This window comes from Citrus clementina, unplaced genomic scaffold (assembly GCF_000493195.1).
Source record: "Citrus clementina cultivar Clemenules unplaced genomic scaffold, Citrus_clementina_v1.0 scaffold_5, whole genome shotgun sequence".
NCBI lineage: Eukaryota > Viridiplantae > Streptophyta > Magnoliopsida > Sapindales > Rutaceae > Citrus > Citrus x clementina.
This window is the reverse complement of record NW_006262201.1, coordinates 15,781,328-15,800,239: the sequence shown is the minus strand read 5'-3', so window position 1 is coordinate 15,800,239 and position 18,912 is coordinate 15,781,328. Positions and strand designations below refer to the sequence as shown.

The window sequence follows — 18,912 nt, the reverse complement described above, 5'->3', positions numbered from 1 at the left end:
AAAGTAGACAAATCTTGATGGCGATCGACTAACCGGCTAAGTTGGGCATGATAGAATCAAGGACAAAAGACAAAATACTATATTGTGAGCACAGCATAATTAATCAAAACCAATGCAATACTATAACATGATCAACCCAATCAATCCAGGTGTCAGCTTGTTAGGAACCTCCCATTCCATCTATCTTCCCATTCTGTCGCTGAAGCATCTCATAGGAGGAGTAGGCTACGGTGCAACTATAGTACCGTGTCACAGTTACATCCAGCCGTTGGATGCACTTAGATTGGTGGAACCCACTGACATCCAACGGCTGGATGTAACTGTGCCACGGTACCACAATTGCACCACAGATTTCCCCCTCATAGGAACACCAACAATGAGTAATAAAGTAACTACACAAGAAGCAATAATTTGACATTAATAACTGAGACTGAAGCTAAGCTAGAAAAAGAGGTTGCTGTCCCCAAGGAGGATGAAGCTGAACATCCTAAGCAATAAATAGGATCATTTGAGAGAATTAGGACGTCTGAACCAATAACCTTATGGCATCGTCTAATTCTTTTATTACGAGTTTCATGGGATCGAAGATTCCAAGCTTAATTACATCTACATATTCACCTGGTACAAAGAGAGATGAAAATATTGTTAACTCGATTCATAACGGTAAAAATCGAAAGTTCTTTTTTTTTTTTTTTTTACTTTTTTTATTTGAGAAACAAACCTCTAGCTGGATCATATCCAACATCAGGATTGTCTTGCTCTAGTAGCTTTTCAGCAACTGCTGAGCCATCAACGCCAGCAGCAGAAGCAATTGTGCACACAGGCATCTGCAGGGTCGAATTATTAATAATCAAGTAGACAATTTTTTTATGAGCCAAGTTAATTAAATTATTACCTAGGATATAATTTTAATTTTGTACCAACCAAAATTTGTCTAAACAATGAAAATGATATAAAGTCGTTATTAATGAGATTTTTCATGCCACTAAGATCTTTCGTTCCCAAATTGCTAACAATTCCTTTTTGCTTGGTTAGTATGCAACTTATCACCATTAAACAAAGACCATCAGTTAATGAAAATCAAACATACACACACACACACAAACATATAAAATAAAAAGACCTTAAGAGCTTGTTGTAAAAGCTGAACACCAATCTTTCCACCTAAGCTTGTAGTTTGCAATTTGTCCAGCTACTTTGAGGCATGAAAAAGCGCAACCCCACCACCTGTAAATGACATCATAATACCGAGCCCTCGGATACATTAAAACCCTTATTACCGCCAGAGAGAGAAAATATACAAATAAGTCAAAACTAGCAAATGGCTGCCAACAAACTTGGGAGGAGTTCTCTGGAAAATTGCACCACTAAAACAAATCATACTGATTATCTCTCAAATAAATTATATGCCAAATATTAGTATTTTTATTTAATATATCTTACAAAAGTAAATAGTCCTAAGTGGGGTTTGCTAACCTTGAAATATGTAAATGTGAAAACCATAATGCAAGACTTGATACAACAATTCAATAGTTGAATCATGTGAAAGTTGGCCTTGAAACCTAATACAAAACTTGAGAACTTAATGGAAAGTTTATAATGACTGACTTAAAAATTTGAAACCACTAGACATTTGGTACATTATGCTGAATTTGAAAACAGAATGCAAGTCTTCACATGTTCAACACAAAAACTGAAACATTTGAATAATGGACTTGAAGCTCAGTGCATAGAAATTAAAATCTTATAATAACAACAAACTTGAAACCAACCAAAACTTGGACCTATAAATACTTGTAATTCACAACATAGTACCTGAGATACTTAACCAAAAAGTTGGAACGCATTAAAACCCATAAAATGGTACCTAATACATTTAACACAAAACTTGAAACACATTAAAACAGTCTGAAATTATAGTAAATATATTTTATGTTTTATTCATAGTGTGGAAGTACAGGCTGTCCCTAGTAATAGTTTGTTTCCATTTTAATTGTTTGGGTGCCACGTGCTGTACATATAGTGCAAATCCATAACGTTACAGCAGTTAATAAGAGCATAAAAAAAGCAATTCCTCATCCTCTCAAGATGGACCCACTGAAACTCTAAAAATAAAAAATGGAAAATTTGAAGTTATAAAAATAATAGGATTAAAAATAATAGGATTACCAGGTATGATTCCACCCTCCATCGCAGCCTTGACAGCATTTAGGGCATTAACAATTCTTTTATTCTTTGTACTACCTCCGGTAACCTTAAATTAAAACAACCTCATCTGAACTGTATGCTTAAGATGCCACAATGAAACACTAGCAAAAGTAAATGTTCTGAACCACTGAACCTTAACAATAAGAGCGCCACAAGAAAGATTTAGAAGCCTCTCTTCAAGCAACTTAATTTCATAATCCGAGGTACTTGCTTTAATCGCAGATCTCAACTGCCACCAGAATATTGAATAATTAATAAACAAAATGAAAGCTTATAAATTGTTGAGAAACATATTAAAGAGACAAGAAACCTGTTCACATCTTTTTTCAATGTCTGCTTGGCTACCAGACCCACCAAGGATAACCATCTCATTATCCGATATTACAACCTATAGCAATGGAGAAAGATAAGATATATTGTTTGAAAGAAAAACTGCCCTTACCATGATCAAGGGTGAAGACTGGCACGACAACAATGTAGATCTACACATATATTGAATGTCTTACCTCTTTGCATGAACCAAGCTTTAGTCGTGCAAGTAAAGAATTAGACTCAGCAGTAACAACCTAAAAATGGAAATACAGGACATTAATTTCTGTATTACAACATGATGCAAAATGGGAGAAAAAATTAACACATCAACCTACCCATCCACCAGTGAGAACGGCAAGGTCCTGCATGATTCCCTTACAATTTTCTTCAAATTCAGGAGGTTTGACCAAACAAAACTTCATTCAATTCCAAAACCCACCATAATTAAGAATGCATAAAACAACATTATGCAAAAATAAATAAATTATATAACAATTTATAACATTTAAAAATGTCATATTTTTGTCAGCTTAAAATTGTCATGTATTCTCTAGTAATCTCATTTGATATTGGTAACTTTCCCGTAACTTCTTGTCTTGTTGAGTAATTTGACCTTATTCTAGTTGGCCAAAAAAATTTGATTACCTTGGTACTAACACATATCCTGTCTAGAATTAGAGATCCTGCCACTTCCACTTCAACATCCTCAGCAATAATAAATAAAGGTTGTTTCTGAGAAAGCAAAAAAAAAAAAAAACTCAATTAACTTGGTTTATAAATAAATTTAAATTTCCTGCAAACAAGCGCTCTTACATAACCTATAGGTCCAATCGCTTGCTTGACAATCTTTTTCGAAATTTTGTTCTCATTGATTAAAACTTTCGGATTTTTCAAAACCTGGCAAAATGACTGGTGTTAACACAAGAATGAAACATCAAAAAGCAAAGAGTGATATATTATAACATCATTATATTTCTCAAGTGAAACCAATGCAAAATTAATTAATAGATTTCCGATGAACCAAAGTTACAAAAATTGAGAATAATGATTTATGTATACATTGCAATGCTTACACATGTTTGGGTCTCATCATCGATGAAGAAAGAGGAAACAGCGCCCCAATTTAACTTCATTCCTCTTAGAAACTTTAATTCATTCTTCTTTTTTTCCTCATCCTGCAACAGTTTTAAGACTGACAACAATTATGTGTTGCTGAGTCTTTGATTGACTAAGAAAATTTATAAAAAGAAAAAGGAATAAGATCACATCTTCTTTTACACAGTGCTTTATCCTGATTTTCAAGCTGAGTTTGTATTAAAATGAAGTTCTAGGATTGGTGGTTTTGTCACTTAGGGTCAGGTTGGAAATGCTTATCATAAGCACATTTTACCCTGGTGTTAGCAGTGGATCCAAATTCTAGATTTAAATAGAGCTTTATGTGATCTGAATTCATGTAATTGGGAAGAAATAAGTTTACAAATACCCCTTCTCATTTAGTATAATTGTGAAGCAATAGTGATCTAATAGGGTTCAATTTTCTATCTTCTTTTGTATATTTTTGAAGTGGTGTTTCTCTCCTCATAGGCTGCTAGAACTACTAGTCCTTTGGCAAAAAGCATCCAATTTTCTGTTTAATAATTTCTTTTTGCCCCAAAAAAAGGGTAAAAACACATTCTTATTATATTTTACAAATAAACCTAATATATTTTCTCTCTTTTCCCCTACTTTGGTCTCATATGGGATTGAGGTTAAACAACTGTAACTTAAAAGCTATAGCAAAAGTGTTTGCTAAAAACTAGTTGTCGTAGTTTAAAAGTTAAGTTGATTTGATTTTATACTTGAATGTTGAAAAATCTATCATATTTTTACTAATTTTGTCAAAATTAGTATTTAAAAATTGAATTACTACATGGTATTAACTTTTATTTCATAATTACAGTTTTTTTCCTACAGCAACTATAGCTTAAAAGCTACAGCACCTCAATACCAAACAGGGCCTTAATCATCTTAAATTTATTCTTTTTTATACTTCCCCAAATTCATTTAATTCCCTCAAAATAAAAACCACAAAGACCAACAGTTGCAGTTATAAAAATATAAAAATATTAAACATATGAAGAACATAACATAAAAGCCACACCATGCCTAATCATTCTCAGGCCAAAGAACCAGACTAGAAAATCCACCAGCTAGCTATATCACTGAAAATAAAGGGAAAGATTGCAGAAATTCATCAAGCAACTTACATATATGATAAAAGACCCTCTTTTCCAACTTCTCCATAACCTCGGTAAGGAGGACATCAATCCTTTTGTCCTCATTTGCAGCTGTTCTTCCTACCTTTAAAAAAAAATAGAAAAGAAAAAATTAAAGCACCTCGCTTATCACTGTTCATATAATCATCCCAACTCCTAAAAGTAAGCAAAATTCCTAAAATGAACCTAAGCAATTTCATCAGATCTGCTTGCAACTCGTGCTCTGCACTTTAAGTGTCCCTTAATTGCCTCAAATTCCATATAAATCTCATCTTTTAGATCCATGGCATCTACTCCTGCTTCTAGTACCTTGCGTCCTTCTATACACATGGCTTGATGCATGACAGGAAGATATTTGATGCCTGCAAACAAATATATCAAAATCAAAATTCATATGGGCAACAATGCCCATTTGCAAGAGATTCTATCAAAATACTAGCATACATCCAAAGACTGTTTCTCAAAACGAAACATTAACACTATAAAAAATTTGGGTCAATAATCCACTAAAATAAATCAAAAAGTTTTTTTTTCAAAATATGAGCAATCACCATATTCATCTGGTTCACATGTAGGGTTTTTGACCTGCTGCATAAAGCCTGTAAGAAAACTTTCCTCTATAACACTGCAATCCTACAGCACAAGCATCCAATAACATTAGACAATCATCTGAAAACAGTCCGAAATTAGTATTGTTGATAGAACAGGAAAAAATAAAAACGCAGAATCACCAAAAATGAAAGCCCAAAATGTAAATCTTAATAAGCATGCACATCCAGTATCTATGATCTCAAGCAGTGCCATTGCAATTGTTAAATTTGTATCACAGCAGTAGTAGACATAGCCAAATGTCCCTTCAAAGTTTCAATTATATCTTGCAAAACATAGCTATACAAGTAAGTAAGTTTTAAAGATTTCAATTTTATTTCACAAAATAAAACAATTTTTTAAAGGACTAACTATTGAAGTGCAGGAGCCATTAAATTCTTTTCTTTTCTTTTCTTTTTTCTTTTTTTTTCTCAAAAAGCAAACAAGAAATTCCCCTTAGAAGTAGTGAATAAGTCACTCACTTTCACTTTAGGACTCTTCTTGAGTTCAATGTCTTTGGCAGCATAGTTTCTGCTCCAACTCAATCTACTAGGAACGACCTGTTAAAAGGGAAAGGAAAAAAAAACCATAAAGAAGGAAACAAAACTAGAAAACCATTGAGTTAGAGAAAGATTATATAATGGAAATAAGAAAACCTCACCGGCTGGAAACTCTTCTCAGGAAATCTAACGTTGACAATTTTATTTTCGGTGTCTGTAAAAGATTTATCAATTGTAAGGAGGTTTTGTTTAATACCCAGGTGTGGAAGACTAACAAACATAACTTGTAAAGATAGATATTGACCATTTACTAATGCTTTGTCATCACCATTAAGATGAAGAAGGACAAACTCCTGTGCAGCCGATGGTGGCTCGTAGTGGCAGATAACATCATCTTGTTTTCTAACTTTTTATTTTTATTTCAACTATAATAACATAATTAATAAACAGTAATAATACAAACAAATAGTTAAAATCAAGTAAAAGGGAGATTATATGATTATATCTCCAATTTACAAACATTGTTTTAAAATTAATACACTTTATACCACCGTACATGGAATAATAAATTTGATGCCTTTGGCAGCGTATTTTGTGCTCCAACTCAATCTACCATGAACCTGATATAGTAAATATTAAAGAAGAAAGGAAAAATAAACACAAATTACCCAAAAAGAGGCAACAAAATAACGGATATTTGAGAGTGAGAATGAGATTGTGTAATGGAAATAAGCAAATCTCACAGGCTGCAAGTGGAAGCTCCTGTCAGGCAACCTACAATTGACAGAAACAATCAACAAAAGCAAAATAAAAAAATTAAAAAGAAAACCGAAAATGAGTTTCAGAAACTATCAACTGAGAAAATTCCATGCCTGACGAATGCTTCGGAGGGGAGGGTAGAGCCAAATGGAAACATGCTTCCTTGCATTGCGATCAAAGCGACGATTTACAGAGTCACTTAGATGATGTTTTTTAAAGCCCAAAAAAAAAAAATCTATTTTAAAAAGACTGTTTAAGAATATTAGGAATTTTAAAGGTGGATTGTTTTAGTTAAATTATCATTAAAAATTTTTTTGAATTTTTATTAATACGAAGCGTGGTTAATAAATTAAAAAATAAAATAATTAAATTTTAATTATATATTAATATTAAAATATAAGTCACATAAGACTTATAAACAATTAGGAGAAAAGAAGCATCAGATCCGGGGAGAGGATGTAATTTTCTAGACAATTAACTCAATTTCTGAAAAGCATTTTTAGTATTGTCATTTAAATAGAAGTTAGAGAGAGAGTGGCATGGATGGATTCAATTTTTTTTGGAATTGAGCTAAACCGAATAAACATAATTAAAATTATGAAATGAACCGAATCAAAATTGGTTTGGTTCTGGTTCGACTTGATTTTTTTAATTTCAACTTTTAAAATCTTATTTTTTAATTATTTAATTTTTAGGTCAATTTTTTGTTTAACTAATTAAATCAATCGTTTTTTTTATTTACAAATCGAATTGAACTAATAGTTTGGTTAGCTTTTTTTGAACCATAACTTTAGAGAGGACAAAATTCAAATTATTTTTTATCATTGGAAATTCGAAGCGCGGTACCCAAGGAAATAAAAATGCTTGAAAATCATGGGGACAGTCTTTTGAAAGGCACATTCTTAATATAATTGATTTGTTGTCTGTATTGCTGTATTAATTACCACATTACAATTTTATAAAGAGTATTATTTGTACGTCATTAGGCTTCTATGCAAGTCCAACTGAAAAATAAACAAAATTAAATTAAAAAATTGATAAACTTATCTTAGTAAAAATTATTTACTCCATCATAGCGTAAATAGTACATTGTAATGTAAGATACAAGGCAAAGGTAAAGTGATGACGACACACTTTTAACTATAATTTCAATTTCTACAACAAGAACAATTAAGCTTTCAGTACTGATGTTTGTCCCGGGTCAAACCCCGAAAGAGCTTTAAAACGACGTTGTTTCATCTATTAATTTGTTTTTGTTTTCATTCTCGGTAAAATGATGTCATTTTTCGAAAGGCAAAATTCCCACGCTCAAGGCAAAAGCAATGCCAGAAGCCCAGAACCCATCTACTTTCTCTTCCTCTTCGTTTCACCACACTATAATTCTGAGTACAATTCTTACACAGCTCACTTCTCCCAAAACCCAGTTGCCAACACAAACAAACTGCTTGCTTCACTTCAAAAAACTTGTTGTAACCAACAACTTGCTTCTGTTGTTATGGCTGTTGTCGTTGCTGCAGTGGTCTTAAGTTCGCAGATCCAAAAGAAGCAAGTCTAACGGATAGCTCTAAGTTGAGAATTTCTCGATAATGGGTGCTGCTATGCATTATTTCTTCATTATTATTAATAGTCTATTTGTTAAAATTATTATGGTTATGAATTTGGTTGAGAGGGCGATGAGTTTGAGGGTCAAGGCCATGGTTAAGTAACTTATGCTTGATGTGTGCTTCCTGATAATATTCCAACTATTAATGACCACTTGCACATTACACAAATTCAAAACACCCCCCGCCCAAAAAAAAAAAGGTTTTTTTAGATCTAATAATTAAAATTTACCCACTCCTAAACAAATAAAAATTAAAAAAAAAAAGAAAAAAGAGAGAAAAAGCTTAATTAGTTACTTGTTTCAACTAGATTAAACAAAGAGGAAGAAGAAGACTACCATTTACAAACCAAAACGACTTCATTCACAGCAAAGCAGAACAAAAAAAAAAAAATCAAGCAGAAACATGTGCCGTTAAGAGAACAAAGAAAAGGAAGAAGCAAGTGTTCAGCTGGGTTAAATAAAGAGGAAGAAGAAGGCTGCTATTTGCAAACCAAAACGACTTCGTTGAAAGCAAATCAGAACAAATAACAAAATTGAAGCAAAAACGTCGTCGTTCAATAGCGCTTGAAAACAAAAAAATTAAGAGCCGAAACGGCGTCGTTTGACACAATTTCGGGGTTTGACCCAGAGCAAACATGTTGTACTTACCATTTTATATTTCTAATATTATTCTAAATTTTGTTGGGTTGGGGGTTGGGGGAATTCTAAGACCAAGCCAAGCCCAAGTTTTTAGTTGTAAGCTCCAGTCTAGACATTGGCCTAGCCCTTGTGCAGGGCCGAAGCCTGTGGGCTATGCCAGCCCGGCCATTTTTTGCCCTAAGAAATAAAAAAATTTGAATAACTTAATAATTAAGTCTTCCTTAATTTTTAATTTAAATCTTTTGACCAATCTTTGACAATTAAAGTTATTTTAAGAGTTTCAATTTGACAATTTATCTTTATAGCATAAAATAAAATGTATTATAATAGCATAATAATTTTGTATTTATTTTCTACTAAATAATCTAATATTTTTAAGGGCAAAGTTATTTGCACTCTAAAAATTACTCTGAACACTTTATTGATCTATAAATTCATGCTCTAAGTTTAAAAAGATAATTTTTACTTTTTATACTCTTTAAAATGTCAAAAAAGACCTTAAACAAATTAGTTAAATTAATTTACTCAAAGCACCAATCAAATTATTTTGCAAGTCCATAATGAATTAATAACAATTTAGTATGTACAACAATGGAATCAAATTATGTTCTAAACAAATGCTTTAATATAAATTTTAGTTATTAATTTTTGTCTATTAAAGAATATGTTCAATGTTGATTGGGTAAAAACTCGTTTAGTCCCTATATTATAAGGTTAGTACCCGTTTAGTCCCTATATTTTTAAAAATACCTCAAAACATCCCTATCGTTAAATTATTGACACTCTTACGGTTACTTTTTGTTTCTTTTGACTTGCTTTTATAATATTACCCTTTTACAAAAAAATTTTTGGACATTAATAAAAAAATTAAATTACCATTTTCACCCAAACAATATAAAATGGAAATAAAAAGAATTAACATTAATTTTTTTATCTAACTACTACTTTTTTTGCTTTTGATTTTCGAGAATATCCCTATTTATAGGTCTGAGATCTACATCTATGAATTAAAATGTCCGAATGATTAACTTTGCAGTCAATTGTTGGAATCAATAGGTCTTCAAATTGTTCATTTGAAAAAAATTAAAACCCTTCTTATTGGATGATCATATTACTTCCCAAAAGTTAAAAAAAAAATTTATCAATAGAGGAAGAATATCACTATTTTTAATTCAGTAAGATACCGAAATGGATAATTAACTCATTCGATACTAGAAATAATTGCAGAAAATCTTTTGATGACATGAATTCTTATTTCTCAATGATATCCCATGATCAAGACTATTGGTTAAATCCTATGAAATCATTTCATAAAAGTTCATTACTATATTCTTTTTATAAAGTAAATCGACTTCAATTCCTGAATAGTTCACATCACTTCCGCTTTTATCGTAACAAAATATTCACTTTTTATGTGAAAAAGTTCCATGTCAATAATTATAATTTTATGCGTGGACAAGTTCTCAATATCTTGTTCATTTGCGACAATGTATTTTCGTTGTGCGATGGTTAAAAAAACAAAAGCGTTTTTTCGGAGAGAGATACTATTTCACCAATCGAGTCACAAGTATCTAACATATTCATATTTAATGATTTCCGACAAATAGGTGACAAAAGGTATAATTCGTACAAAAAATTTTCCTTTTCCAATTTGATCTGATGTATTAGTTTGTAGAGCTATTTACTCGATTGTAGCCATTTCTAAAATACCTCTAATGAAGGGACAAATAGTCAACTTTGAAAGAACTTATTGTCAACCTCTTCCATATATAAATCAATCGGATTCAGATGAGAGGAAATTGCACCAACATCTCATTTTAGTTTGAACATGAGTTTGATTCACACTCCATGTTATGAGAAATATTTATCATCCAAAAAGAGAACGAGGAAAAAAATAAAGTCTGTATTCAAAGAAATGCAGTGAAAAAGACAGATGTCTAGAACATTGCAACAAGACAGTGCTTTTTCAATTCTCTCAAATTTGGAATCAATTCCAAACATATATGCCATATTTCCTACTACAAGGTACAAATATCTAAACTTGATATTTTTAGATTCTTTTTCAGACTTATTGCCGGTACTAAGTAGCAGGAAAAAAATTTGTATCCATTTTTTATGATATTATGCATGGATCAAATAGAGCCATAGAGGATGGCAAACTCTTTAAAAAAAATGGTGTCTTCCACAATGGAATTTGATAAATGAGATTTCGAGAAAGTATTTCCACAATTTTCTTCAGTCCAAAGAAATGATTCATTGAATAATGAATCACCATTGATATTGACAAATCTGAGATTGCAAAATGCTCCAGAGTTCCTTTATTCAATCATTTTCCTTCTTCTTGTTGCTATGTATCTCGTTCATACACATCTTATCTTTGTTTCCCAAGCTTATATTGAGTTAGGCCCCGTTTGGGATTGCTTTTGGGAGAGTTAAAAGTAATTTTAAAAATCTAAAAGCTAATTTTGGTGTTTGGTAAAAAAAAAATCAAAATCACTTTTGTCAGAATCAGCTCATCTTACAGCTGATTTTGAAAAGCAGGGAAAGAGTAACTTTTAGATTCTGATTTTGAGAATCAATTTTATCCTTTAATATAATTCCATAACTATCCTTACAATTATTACTTAAACCCAAAATTATCCTTATTTAAATTGGAAATAAAATCAATATTTTAATATATTTTTTTTTATAATTAACGCACACCTTTCGTTTACCCTATTTCTTCATATTTTGTGTTCTATCAAAACTTCTCTAGTGCAACAAAGCAAGATCCAGTACGTGTTCCATCACCATATTCAATAACAGTAAGTGACTCATCACGCTTTTCATGTATATTCAATGTAATTTTTATTATAATATTTGTTGTTTGTCTTATTTGGGTTTGTTTATATATAAACAATTCTATACCTATGCAATTTTTATTATAATATTCATTGTTTGTCATAAGGGAAATTCCTTCAACTATCAAGACACTTCATTTTTTTTCCATAAGAATAGTTTGTGTAACTAAAAATACAGGGCACAAAGCTATAGAAAGTGCTACGTTTATGCTGCTTGGCAAGAAGTTAATATGCCAATTCCACATTTTTATAAAAAAAAAATTGTTTGATTCAACGAGATATTGTATGTGTACATTTTTATATGTATAAATAAATTTCATCCTACATTATGTACATTTTAGTCATTTATTTTCTTACAGCAGTTTAACAATAAGATTTACCAAACACTCATAATTGCTTTCAAAATTCACAGTACTTTTGAAAATAAAATTTACCAAACACTTAAATGATTCTCTTCACAGCTGATTATTTCTACAGCACAGTTAACAACAATTATTTTAAAAGCTGCAGCATTACCAAACTGGCCCTTAGAGACAAAGTTTGAATGGGTAAAATCTTTGATAATTCTACGTACATGATTGAGTTGCGAAAACTTCTAGATAGGTATTCCACATTTGATCTGAATTTTTTTTATTAAAGAATCTATTTCTAGGTACTCTGAAACAAATTATGAGATGCGGTACAAGAAATACGGAGTTCTGCCTTCGGGCCGAAACATGCTATACAGCGGTCCCACGGATGGTTTCCAAGATGATCCTTTTGGCCCACAGGTCCAGTATCAGATGGATCGGTTATCACCCTATCAAGTCATTTTTATGATTCGCCATTTTAAATTGCTCATTGGGGGTAGGGGTGGGCAAAATCGGGTTCGGATCAACCCGATCGGGTTTCGGGTTGGTCGGGTTGGATAAAAATTAATCCGAACTCCACCCAAACATATAACCCGATCCGATCCGATCCGTCGGGTGGAGTTCGGATCGGATCGGATGCGGGTTAATTCGGGTCGGGTGTAATCGGATCGAATTCGGGTTAAATTCTGGTTATTCGGATCAATTCGGGTCAATTCGGGTTATAATTAATTTGGCAATTGGGGAGGTGAAATTAGGAAATTAATTTATTATAATTTTATTGTATTTTTTCCTGAGGGGTTTTGGTGCTGGAAAGATTGTAAAAGTCACATGAAATTATCTTTTCTATTTTGTGTTGTTGATTATGAGGCTCATAATAAATCTTGCACCAAGCATGCTTACAAAAATTTTGTTCATATTAAAATAAATTAGGTTTGTGTTCATTTTGACAATAACAACATGAACGTGCATGTCCTTTTTAAACAAGCATTTGTGGCTTATGCACTTGCAGAATTTGTCAATACAAATTTGGCCCCCAAAAAAAAAAATTGTTCATTTTTGTATTCATGTAAGGCACTATCAACACACACCAGGGATTGCAAGCTATCATATAAAATAAAAAATAAAAAGTCATTGATTCGTAAATTTCTAGCTTCAGGTGAGAAATGAATCTCCTCATAAATAAATAACTAAATAAAGTTAACAGCCAAACAGAGCTGGAATGAACGGCACTAAATAATTATTCAAATTATAGTTGGGGAAATGATGATACAGGAATTGCAATTCCTTCAGCTTGCCCAATGTGTTAGAAATAGAGCCAGTGAAACTGTTCGAGTAAAGATCCAAGCTCTGAAATTTCGTTGTTAGAATAATGTGATGATAAATAATCATTAAAGTAGATTTGATTGCATCAAACTCTTAATCAAGTTTTCATGACCATGTTATCTACCTATCTAGTTAAAGCTTGGCTACACTAAATTAATGAAAATTGGAGAGTGAATTGTAAATCACTTGCTAACAGACGATCAAATTACCGATTATGCTCAAACAATCAAGCGATTAAACCAGTAAAATCATTCAATGATCGATAAAGTTCGGAAAGGTAATCAAATTACCGATAGAAACGTACAATACATGTAGGTTTTAAGCACAAATGAGCTACTTATAGAATAAATCAAAACACTCTACACTAATTTGTCAATAACAGAATTTGTGCACTTGCAGACTATTAAAATCAACCCAACTTGTCAATACAAAGAAAAATCTTCAATGGAGTATGTCATCAATGCTTTAAAATATAACAAATACTCATACCTCTGCCATTTAATAATGAAAAAAGTTGAACTATCATGTGCATCCTATAACCAAAACTTTACGCAGTCAAATCAGAAAAAATAATATATGCATGGTATCCAAAATTCCAAATAATCTAAGCTGGATTCTAGTCTTCGTTTTTTCTCAAAATTTTTCAATTGGTTTCTTTTCCACTCTTGTCACCTTGCTAACTAAGACATTTCTCTCCCACCTTCCTTGTCCTCCCTCATTCATCCATCCATTCATTTCAACCAACAAAAAAAGAAAACTGCTATAGAATTAAATTCAAATGATTCAAAATTAAAAATGAACACAAAGCATAAAATTAAAATTAACACAAAGTTTAAATTTAATAGTCTCCATCCAAAGCGCAATGTCCAATTCTAAAATCTAAACATTAATCTTTAGAACACAAAATTAAACATAATTAAATAGTTTCCATTTTCCAAAACACAAATGACAAAGTTCCAAAATCCATAACACAACAAAGTTTAAATGTAAATCTAGATCAACTTCCTCCACGGCTCCACCGTTCCTCGCAAGCACTTTGACAACTTTTAACTTCAATTTCTTCTACTCCAAGTTGAAGAATTGAAGCAGATATCCCCTAGGAAAAAATTGAAAAAATAATATATGATAACCGTTTAACTACTTTCTTTAAGCCTCATTACAAATAAAGGGACATTAAACATAAACACATATGCCCAATTCATGTGTATACTTGATTAAATATAAGAAAAAAAAATTAAGTAAATTGTGGCTTATTTCATGGCATTCATCACCAAGTAAATTTAATAATAATCCTAATTCCTAAGTAATACCATTCCAGCAATTTCAACGTGTCTAAAATAAATGAAACAATTATAATATTACAATTTGAATTAAAAATTAAAAATTAAAATTATAACAACTATTGTCTATTATTATAGTGTAAATTCAACTTAAACATATAATATGAAATTATAAATAATAATATATATTAAGAATTACCTTTCAAATATCCCCAACACCCATATCAGCGCTCACTGTTTCCACCGTTGAAGCTTGTGATCTTACAAACTCTTTAAAATGTCAAAAAAAAAAAATGAAATTAGTAAATAACTTAAGTACATGTAGATGCTATTTATAAAGTTATAATACATCTTAACTTTATAAAGTATGAGAAAAATATTATCTTCTTGTAGCTCTATATGGAATATCTGCTCTTTAATATCTTCCTGAAGGTTGTAGACATGATTAGCAAAAAGTTTAGCTTGTAACCAAATTTCGGTACATATCAATGCCTCAACCATACAAGGGGTCAAAGAACTCCGATATTTGTTAATGATGCAACGCCCTGTGCTAAAGGAAGATTCAGATGCCACTGTGGAAACAAGAACGACGAGGACATCCCTTGCAATTTTCTCTAATATCGAATACTTCAATCCATTAACCTTCCACCAAAGCAAAACATTGAGCTTAAGATTGCTCGGATCTTCAACTGGGTCACTGAAATATCGTTCCACCTCAGATACTACTCTCTTGCCCTCATTCTGAACAAACACTTTCTGAGCATACCCAAAGAAAGGGCGAGAAACGCGGAAACTGTCATCACCATCACCACTAGGACCCTCCGGCAAACCAACCTCAGTTGTAAAATAAGGAGAATAACTTATACCACCATAGCTGCCGTTAGGAACACTCTCACTACACATCGATGGTGTGGAACTAGAGCACATTGCACTATATGCATCATAAAGCTCATTCAACAAATCTTTCACTGCTTTGGTCATTTCTTCAACTTTCCAACCATCATTGGCAAAAATGATCTCAAAAATATGTTTGGCAAAGTCCATTTTAGCTCGTGGATTAAGAATAAATACAACAATCAACATTTTATTTATCTTCCCTGAAGACTCCCAATATTTATCAAATTCTTCCCTCATTTGATAAGCCATAGCCACCACCCAAGGATCTGTACTTACCTCTAATGCAGTCAATGAGCTCTCAATTAAGTCAATGGTATCATAACAAAGATTAGAAGTCACACTCAAAGAAGCAGAAAATAACAATGTGGCATCATAAAATACCTTCAAAAACTTTACAATTCGCCCTACACTCTCCCAATCCTCAGGTCCAGGCGGGCCCACCCTCTTAGCGTTATTTTCTTTCTCGAGAAAGTATGCCTCATACAGTTTATCCACCTCTGTCATTCTATCAAATGCTGCTTGAAACTTCAACGCAGTCATCAACATTAAATAGGTGGAATTCCACCTAGTAGGACAATCCAAAACAACTGTTCTATTTGGACATTTCACTTGTTGAGCACACAGTTTAAATGCCTGTAGCCTCGTTGTGGAGGATCTCACATACTTCACAGCATTCCGGATGGCGGCAACACTAGCATGCAATTCATTCAACCCCGAAACAACAATCAAGTTCAAAATATGTGCACAACAACGCACATGCATATACTGACCCGCCAATACAATTGCATCATCATTCCTCCAAGCAAGTAATTGCATAGTGACATAATTAACAGCAACATCATTTGTACTGGCATTATCAACAGTTATTGCAAACAACTTCTCTATCCCCCAATCTTGTAAACAAGCTACAACCTTTTTACAGATCGTTTTCCCTCTATGATCTTCAATCACACTGAAACTAATAATCCTTCTATTCAAACACCAATCACTATCAATAAAATGAGCTGTGATCACCATGTAGCTCATGTTTTGAACAAAAGTCCATAAATCAGTGGTAAGAGACACTCGCTGTTTGTTGTTGCAAATCAAACTCTTCAACATTATCGTTTCTTCCAAAAATAAATCCATAACATCCCTACCAATAGTTCCCCGAGATAGCATAACAAACTGCGGAATGGTTACACTACAGAAATGCCTGAACCCTTTGTTATCCACAAAACTAAGTGGCAACTCACCCATAATGATCATTTTGGTGACTGCCCTTCTACAAGCGTCTTGACTCCACCCTTTAGCCAAAACCATATTACTTGCATTTCCTTCCCCACCCTCAGTTGTCAAGTTTTGTTGACTTCCCTCTTGTTGTTCCCGGAATGTCTTGTATGCAAGGCAAGCCAGTATATGATTTCTCATATTTGTAATCCCATCACGCATTGAATGACATTGATATTGTCTACCACAATAGTTGCACTTACATTTGTTTGGATTGTCCTCAAGCAAAGTGAAATGATTCCACGTCGCAGATCTTTTCTTCATCGCTGGTCTTTTCCGCTTTGTCTTTTGAGTTCCTTCCATTTGAACACTTTGATAGTCATCATCACTTATTGAATTCGATCTTGAGTGTCCAGGCATCTAAACATACAAATAAATAATTATTAATCATTAATTCATAAATGAAAACACAAAAAGACTATTAAAAAAAATCTACTTAATAGTTAGTATTACAAATTGATTCAAATAATTGTTAATTTAATTTTATGAAACTTTTTGAAATCGATATTTCCAATTTTCCACCATAATGTTTATATATGATCAAGAATTCAAGATGCATATTCCATAAAAGAAAACCAAGAAATTAATGTAATTATTTAATTTATAATATCTAATTATCCATTGGCCAAAATAATATAATATTAATTACATATCCGTATCTTAAATTCTTAATTCTTATTATGCCCACATTATATGTACTTAACCACTTAATAGTTACTTATTGGTTATCATGCAATTAATTAAATTGATTAATTATTTGTTGAAGTTGAAACTTGAAACTACTGCAATTAAATTGGTTAATTTTTTGTTGAAGTTGAAACTATTCTACAAATACACATATCATATGACATATATAATTATAATTTATATTGTAACATAATATTTAATTTTAATTTTTAATCTAACATTACTATTCATACAAAAAATCAATTATTAATAAATAACAGAAAATTAATGCCGGATTATTTTCATTTTATTGATAACATTTAACAATATATAATTAACATACAAAGTTACAATTAACATTTCTCATATAACATATAAAAAATAACAATTATAATTAATCATTAATGCATATATAATTATATATTATATACTGATATACCATCACTTAAACAAGTTCAAAAGCCAGATTTGTTGATTCGGTTCGGGCTTCAAGTTCCAAACTTCCAACTTCCAAAACAGAGAGTGAAGAGACCTTTTGGCTTTTGAGACTGGAGCCGTGAGTCCGTGACCTGTGAGGCGTGACCGTGAATGGGTGTGGTGGCCGGATGTCAACACTCAACAGCTATGAGCCCGTGACCCGTGAATGCCAATGGTGGAGACTCGAGTGGATCGGAGGCAGCTTGCCGGGTGGATCTTCAATCGGACTGAGTGATGGTGGAGTTGAGGATTCAAGGCGTGGATCCGGCGCTTGGTTGCAGCAGATCTGGAGATCGGGTCACAATCTTCACGAATCAGCTTCGGCTTCGGTTGGGGTCGTTCTCAGTAGCGGTTGCTACGTGTGGTGGCCGGTTGCAGCTAGCTCTGTGAACTGTGCGTGTGTGTTCGCTACGTGTGGTGAGCGACGGAGGCCGTGAGGCATGAATGGGTGTGGGTTGGCTGCTTGTGCTTGACGGCTTGAGTGCTGGTTTCAGTGATTTGATTTTGTATGTAACAGTGAGGGTTTGTGTCTTTGTGATACCGTGAGGCGGTGACTGGTGAAGTGGTGAGTGTTTGAGTGAGTGAGGGTTTGTGAGTTGTTACTTTGCTTGTGTTCCTTTCTTAATTTCTTTGTGAATTCTGAATTGTTTTGTTGCGGTGAATAGTTTGGAGTGAATTACTTAATTGCTTTGTTGCGGTGAATACTTTGTGAATTACTGAATTGTGAATTACTGTAAATCCGTGAGTCTGTGACACTATGAGTCTGTGATGTGTGATCTGTATTCTGTGAGTTACTGATTCAGTGATTGTGAGTGTGTCATGTGTGTATTTGTATTATGTGATTTGTAATTTTGTATTTGCCAAATTTGTTTTTTGTCTCAACCCGATCGGGTTTTCGGATCGGATCGGGTTTCATGATCCGATCGGGTTTTGTTCCCCACCCGAT

At 32.6% G+C, this 18,912-nt stretch overlaps 1 protein-coding gene and 1 pseudogene across 1 annotated transcript; both read right to left on the bottom strand.

Moving 5' to 3' along the window:
- Positions 1 to 16: 16 nt before the first annotated feature.
- On the bottom strand, positions 17 to 6,639 carry LOC112097756 (annotated as a pseudogene).
- LOC112097968 (zinc finger BED domain-containing protein RICESLEEPER 2-like) lies at positions 4,962 to 17,183 on the bottom strand. The gene is made up of 5 exons (XM_024183564.1): positions 15,007 to 17,183; positions 6,532 to 6,637; positions 5,846 to 5,923; positions 5,327 to 5,408; positions 4,962 to 5,137 (listed from the first exon to the last, which is right to left on the bottom strand). Exons 1-5 carry the CDS (start codon positions 17,181 to 17,183, stop codon positions 4,962 to 4,964), a joined length of 2,619 nt encoding a protein of 872 aa, XP_024039332.1.
- Between the last annotated feature and the right edge of the window lie 1,729 nt (positions 17,184 to 18,912).